The sequence below is a fragment of the Salmo salar genome, chromosome 10 (genome assembly GCF_965601325.2).
Source record: "Salmo salar chromosome 10, fSalSal1, whole genome shotgun sequence".
NCBI lineage: Eukaryota > Metazoa > Chordata > Actinopteri > Salmoniformes > Salmonidae > Salmo > Salmo salar.
In genome coordinates this window covers 126,032,578-126,040,000 of record NC_138300.1, presented here as the reverse complement: position 1 = coordinate 126,040,000, position 7,423 = coordinate 126,032,578, and the positions used below count along the sequence as shown (strand labels likewise).

At 43.6% G+C, this 7,423-nt stretch overlaps 1 protein-coding gene across 1 annotated transcript; it reads left to right on the top strand.

Moving 5' to 3' along the window:
* The first annotated feature begins 3,269 nt into the window (after positions 1–3,269).
* Positions 3,270–4,431, top strand: c10h15orf61 (chromosome 10 C15orf61 homolog). Its single transcript, XM_014126117.3, has 2 exons — positions 3,270–3,772; positions 4,038–4,431. Exons 1-2 carry the CDS (start codon positions 3,415–3,417, stop codon positions 4,160–4,162), a joined length of 483 nt encoding a protein of 160 aa, XP_013981592.1. The 5' UTR covers positions 3,270–3,414; the 3' UTR covers positions 4,163–4,431.
* Positions 4,432–7,423: the final 2,992 nt, after the last annotated feature.

Here is a 7,423-nt window from a genome sequence, read left to right as displayed (position 1 = left end):
TCAACCCTGCTACTGCTGCCTGTGTTCTGCTAGCTGGCCCTCGACCCTGCTGCTGCCTGTCTTCTGCTAGCTGGCCCGCGACCCTGCTGCTGCTGCCTGTCTTCTGCTAGCTGGCCCTCGACCCTGCTGCTGCTGCTGCCTGTGTTTGCCTCATTAAGTGTGACTCTAGTAGTCCAGGACAGAGTAGCAGGACTGGAGACGGGCTAAAGTCAGAGCGGGCAGAACTGTAGCGGAGAGGAAAACAGCATCAGGCAAGGGAAACCAGGCATAACACAAAAACAGGATCTAAGTAGGAACAAAAGGCTAAAAAAAACACAGACTGACTGAGCAGAGGTTATAATCTGGCAGAGTGGAAGTGGCAGGGCTGAGGATTTGTAGAGGCCTTGATTATGGAACAGGTTGCAGCTAGTGGGGATCTGCTCTGCCGTCAGCACACCTGTCTCCACTCACACAATCAGATACACCCACACAGAGAAAGAGAGCACTTGGGGATTAGCTAACACAACGTGCCATTGGAACACAGGAGTGATGGTTGCTGATAATGGGCCTCTGTACACCTATGGAGATATTCCATAAAAAATCTGCCGTTTCCAGCTACAATAGTCATTTACAACATTAACAATGTTTACACTGTATTTCTGATCAATGTTATGTTATTTTAATGGACAAAACATGGACATTTCTAAGTGACCACAAACTTTTGAACGGTAGTGTATCTAAGTGGTCACTTGACAGAATTTGTTTTTTTGAATTGTCATTTTCTTCCTGGAGGTGTATATGAACAGATTTCAATAAGATTTCATGTTTCTAAAATGGTGTCAGTTCCACTTTAAGGTACAATTTTAATGAGCTAACAATCTCAAAAAGAAGTTACAGCCAATGTGTGGTGTTATGATATTAGGGTCATATTATGACTTGATGAACAACTTAATAGTGAAGTGAATGTTCACTGTATATCTGAGTTGTGAGTTATGAAGTTATGCAGAATGTGTTTGTTAGTGAACTGTAAAGCCTGAACCACTGTATCCACTGCAGGACCAGATTAGGGACATAGAAGATGTGCTGGGAATGACAGTCCAGAATAAAGCCCAGGGACCAGGGAATGACAGTCCAGAATAAAGCCCAGGGACCAGGGAATGACAGTCCAGAATAAAGCCCAGGGACCAGGGAATGACAGTCCAGAATAAAGCCCAGGGACCAGGGAATGACAGTCCAGAATAAAGCCCAGGGACCAGGGAATGACAGTCCAGAATAAAGCCCAGGGACCAGGGAATGACAGTCCAGAATAAAGCCCAGGGACCAGGGAATGACAGTCCAGAATAAAGCCCAGGGACCAGGGAATGACAGTCCAGAATAAAGCCCAGGGACCAGGGAATGACAGTCCAGAATAAAGCTCAGGGACCAGGGAATGACAGTCCAGAATAAAGCCCAGGGACCAGGGAATGACAGTCCAGAATAAAGCCCAGGGACCAGGGAATGACAGTCCAGAATAAAGCCCAGGGACCAGGGAATGACAGTCCAGAATAAAGCCCAGGGACCAGGGAATGACAGTCCAGAATAAAGCCCAGGGACCAGGGAATGACAGTCCAGAATAAAGCCCAGGGACCAGGGAATGACAGTCCAGAATAAAGCCCAGGGACCAGGGAATGACAGTCCAGAATAAAGCCCAGGGACCAGGGAATGACAGTCCAGAATAAAGCCCAGGGACCAGGGAATGACAGTCCAGAATAAAGCTCAGGGACCAGGGAATGACAGTCCAGAATAAAGCCCAGGGACCAGGGAATGACAGTCCAGAATAAAGCCCAGGGACCAGGGAATGACAGTCCAGAATAAAGCCCAGGGACCAGGGAATGACAGTCCAGAATAAAGCCCAGGGACCAGGGAATGACAGTCCAGAATAAAGCCCAGGGACCAGGGAATGACAGTCCAGAATAAAGCCCAGGGGCCAGGGAATAACAGTCCAGAATCAAGCCCAGAGACCTGGGAGGTATACCATACCTTCCAGAGGTTGTAGCTACATTGTATAGTGTGTTAGTCTGTGATTATGTTTAGGCTTTTTAAATGTAACCTTTATTTAACATGGCAAGTCAGTTAAGAACAAGTGCTGGAAACAGTGCGGGAAACAGTGCTGCCTTGTTCAGGGGCAGAATGACTGATTTTTACCTTGTCAGCTCGGGGATTCGATCCAGCAACCTTTTGGTTACTGGCCCAACGCTCTAACCACTAGGCTACCTGCTGTATTTATTTAGAGCAACTCAATTTAAGAAGATACAAACGTTATTATAGATTAAAATGTCCATTTAATGTAAAGAGCGATATATAGAGAATTAGCCTTCAGCTAGGAACCACAGTTCGATGTGCTGTGTTGCTAGTCGGACGGAACACGTTTCCGGTTTAGTTACAAGGGTGAGTTAGAAGTTGATCGATAAAAAAGTTTGACGGAACAACAACGGACTTGAGATGACATTTTATGGAGCGTGTTGTCTTGCGCTTAAGAGGAGACTGTTTGGTGGTCTTTACAGCTAAATAACTAGCTAGCTTGGTGGTCTTTACAGCTAGATAACTAGCGCTAGCGTGGTGGTCTTTACAGCTAGATAACTAGCTAGCTTGGTGGTCTTTACAGCTAGATAACTAGCGCTAGCTTGGTGGTCTTTACAGCTCGATAACTAGCTAGCTTGGTGGTCTTTACAGCTAAATAACTAGCTAGCTTGGTGGTCTTTACAGCTAGATAACTAGCGCTAGCGTGGTGGTCTTTACAGCTAGATAACTAGCTAGCTTGGTGGTCTTTACAGCTAGATAACTAGTGCTAGCTTGGTGGTCTTTACAGCTAGATAACTAGCGCTAGCTTGGTGGTCTTTACAGCTCGATAACTAGCTAGCTTGGTGGTCTTTACAGCTAGATAACTAGCGCTAGCTTGGTGGTCTTTACAGCTCGATAACTAGCTAGCTTGGTGGTCTTTACAGCTAGATAACTAGTGCTAGCTTGGTGGTCTTTACAGCTAGATAACTAGCTAGCTTGGTGGTCTTTACAGCTAGATAACTAGCTAGCTTGGTGGTCTTTACAGCTAGATAACTAGCGCTAGCTTGGTGGTCTTTACAGCTAGATAACTAGCGCTAGCTTGGTGGTCTTTACAGCTCGATAACTAGCTAGCTTGGTGGTCTTTACAGCTAGATAACTAGCGCTAGCTTGGTGGTCTTTACAGCTAGATAACTAGCGCTAGCTTGGTGGTCTTTACAGCTAGATAACTAGCTAGCAAGTCTGCTTATAAAACAAGACATTAATGAATAAGACACAACTTAGAAGGTATTTGTGCTTTGAAGAACGTCCACACTTTATCCCCTCTGAACTAACATTATACTGGTGTCATAAGCTAGCCATCTTACTGGTAAAAAACCACCTGCCAATCAATAAGCTATGATCCATAGCATGAAGGAAGTTCTCCGGCGGACACACAACATATTCCTCAAAGTCGCTCTGTTTCCGAGCGCACTGCGGAGGAAAGGACGGCCGCGTCCCGCAGCTTCGGAGGTGCTGACATGTCACCTGCTACAGCGGAACCTCCCTCCCTGGACCTCCTTCTGTGTCCGCTACAGCGTCGTCACTAACGACCAGTTCGGGAGGTCCAACTTCAACTGGGTGGTACAGGGAGCCAATTACCACATACTGAGGACTGGTTGTTTCCCTTTTATCAAGTACCACTGTTCCAAAGCACCAGCACAGAACTTAGACTATGAAGACACGTTTTTTAGCGTGTTGAAAGTCGTCAATCTAGGTCAGTGGGAAAAAAAGGCCAAGGTGGAGACTAGTATTTAATAGTGTCTCTGGAACCTCAACTTGGCCCTCACATGTTTCATATTGATTTAGTAGACAGTTAACTAGTTGTATAATAATAACTTCTTATTCTCATCATCTATGTTTTTTTTTGTCCCAGAATTGTACGTGTCACTATATAGGCCTTAAACTGTACAGTCTACTGCAAGCAGAGTGCAACACAAAACACATTGAACTGGTCCATGTTTTCTGCCCCTGTCTTGCAGGCATCCCGTGTTTTGCCTATGGCCTGGGCTGTCTGATGGTAATAACAGCTACGGAGACTGTACAGACTAGTGCTGGACCTGTCACTGTATATTTTGCCTTCGAAGAGAAAGACACACAGTATTAAAACGATCTATTTATGTACTTGGAAGCTAGTTTATTTTCAGTGTTAATATTGTGCACTGGATTGAGACATCTGAACTGTCCTGTTTAGATTGAACTGTGCCTGTGGTGACAACAAGCACATCCTAATACGACTTGATATTTCAGCAACACAGGCCAGTGAACAGCTGCAAGACGCCTGAAGGTGGAATACTCTCCAAGACTGTTCTGCCATATTGATTTCAATCCCTTAGAATTGTAAATATTAGGGAATAAATCTGGAACTAATTGAAATAGACATCTCCAGTGATGATTTGTTATACTGCGTCAACTCTGCTCCCGTTGAACTTGTCTTCTGCAGTGTTCATCAGATTCCTATTTACTTTTTGGGGGTGGATGGGGATCAGCTTTAATATTTCATTCAGATTGTGGCATCCATCAATGTAATTTAGTCTATGAAATAACACATATGGAATCATGTAGTAACCTTTTTTCTTTTTTTTTAAACAAATCAAAATATATTTTAGATTCTTCAAAGTAGCCACCCTTTGCCTCGATGACAGCTTTGCACACACTTGGCATTCTGTCAACCAGCTTCACCTGGAATGCTTTTCCAACCATCTTGAAGGAGTTCCCACATATGCTTCCAGGGTAGGCAATTTTGAGGACAGATACAGTGAGGGAAAAAAGTATTTGATCCCCTGCTGATTTTGTATGTTTGCCCAGTAAAAATAATTTTAATGGTAGGTTTATTTGAACAGTGAGAGACAGAATAACAACAAAAAATCCAGAAAAATGAATGTCAAAAATGTTATAAATTGATTTGCGTTTAAATTTTTTCCCTTCACTGTACAGAGCAGAACAGTCCGAAGCCATTAAAAGGTAATTCACCACCTTCATGAGTGCAGTCTCAGTGGGGTCTAAAACCAGACTTTACATTTTTTTTTAACCTTTATTTAACCAGGTAGGCCAGTTGAGAACAAGTTCTCATTTACAACTGCGATCTGGCCAAGATTAAGCAAAGCAGTTCGACACATACAGCAACACAGAGTTACACATGGGATAAACAAACATGCAGTTAATAACACAATAGAAAATCTATATACAGTGTGTGTAAATTAAGTAAGGAGGTAAGGCAATAAATAGGCCATAGTGGCAAAGTAATTACAATTTAGCAATTAACATGGAGTGATAGATGTTCAGATGAGGATGTGCAAGTAGAAATACTGCTGTGCAAAAGAGCAGAAAAAACAAATATGGGGATGAGGTAGGTAGTTGGTTGGGCTATTTACAGATGGGCTGTGTACAGCTGCAGCGATTGATTAGCTGCTCAGATAGCTGATGCTTGAAGTTAGTGAGGGAGATATGATTCTCCAAGTTCAGTGATTTTTGCAGTTCGTTCCAGTCATTGTAAGTAAGTAAGCTGCTCATTGGCAGCAGAGAACTGGAAGGAAAGGCGGCCAAAGGAGGTGTTGGCTTTGGGGATGACCAGTGAAATATACCTGCTGGAGCGCGTGCTACGGGTGGGTGTTGCTATGGAGATCAGGCGGCGCTTTACCTAGCATAGACTTTTAGATGACCTGGAGCCAGTGGGTTTGGCGACGAATATGTAGCGAGGGCCAGCCAACGAGAGCGTACAGGTCACAGTGGTGGGTAGAATATGGGGCTTTGGTGACAAAACGGATGGCACTGTGATAGACTGCAACCAATTTGTTGAGTAGAGTGTTGGAGGCTATTTTGTAAATGACATCGTCGAGGATCGGTAGGATAGTCAGTTTTACGAGGGTATGTTTGGCAGCATGAGTGAAGGAGGCTTTGTTGCAAAATAGGGAGCCGATTCAAGATTTAATTTCGGATTGGAAGATGTTTGATATTACTGAAGCATTTCGTATACATTACATTATTTGCTGCTTTTTCAAAAAAAAATTGAGAGGAATGGAAGATTTGATATAGGGCGATAGTTAAAAAAAAAAACGTTTTCATTTTCCGGGTCAAGGTTTAGCTTTTTTAGTAGAGGCATTATTTCTGCCACTTTTAGTGAGTTTTAGTAAGATCTAAAAATCTGTCAGTCTGCCCCTGAACAAGGCAGTTAACCCACTATTCCTTGGTGTCATTGAAAATAAGAATTTGTTCTTAACTGACTTGCCTAGTTAAATAAAGGTTAATAAAAATATATATATATATTTTAAAAGAAGTTCTGAATTTATCACTGCTGAAGTGAAAGCTCTTGTTGAATGTTGCTTTTTAGTTAGCTTTGAGACCGTATCCAAAATACATTTTGGATTGTTATTGGATTGTTATTTTTCTCCTCAATTAGTTTGAAAAAATAGGATGATCGAGCAGCAGTGAGGTCTCTTCAATATTGCTCGGTACTGTCTTTCCAAGCTAGCGTATTTTCTGTATACCAGGGAGTACATTTCTTATGACAAATGTTTTTTGTTTTTAGGGGTGCGACTGCATCTATGGTATTACGCAAGGTTAAATTAAGATCCTCAGGTGGTTAACCGATTTTTGTACTCCAACGTCCTTAGGTAGGTGGAGGTGGTCTGGATGGGCATCTAGGAATCTTTGGGTTGTCCGAGAATTTATAGCATGACTTTTGATGATCCTCTACTTTACTGTGTTTTACTGTATTCTACTTTACTGTTGATTGGGGTCTGAGCAGATTATTTGTTGCGATTGCAAACGTAATAAAATGGTGGTCCGATAGTCCTGTTAACTGGTGAAAGGAGTCAGGATGAGGAGAGCTGAGATGCGTGGAAAACATTTTTTATTCAAGAAAACACCAGTATAAAACACAATACTCTGGTGCTGGAAAAATACCGATACCACGAAATAAACGGGTGTAGTGACAAAACCCGGTAACAATATACCAGCCGTCAGATACAGCCTTACAAATAAAACAAACATGCACACAAACATGGGGGAAACCAGAGGGTTAAATAATGATTTGGGGGAATTGAAACCAGGTATGTAAAAAACAAAGACAAAACAAATGGAAAATGAAAAGTGGATCGGTGATGGCTAGAAGGCCGGCGACGTCGACCGCCGAACGCCGCTCGAACAAGGAGAGGGACCGACTCCGGTGGAAGTCGTGACAGTACCCCCCCCCCCCCTTGACGCACAGCTCCAGCAGTGGGTCAACACCGGCCTTGGGGACGACCCGGAGGGTGTGGCGCAGGGCCATCCAGATGGAGACGGTGGAAATCCCGCAGCATCGAAGGGTCCAATACGTCCTCCACCGGCACTCAGCGTCTCTCCTCCGGACCGTACCCGTCCCACTCTA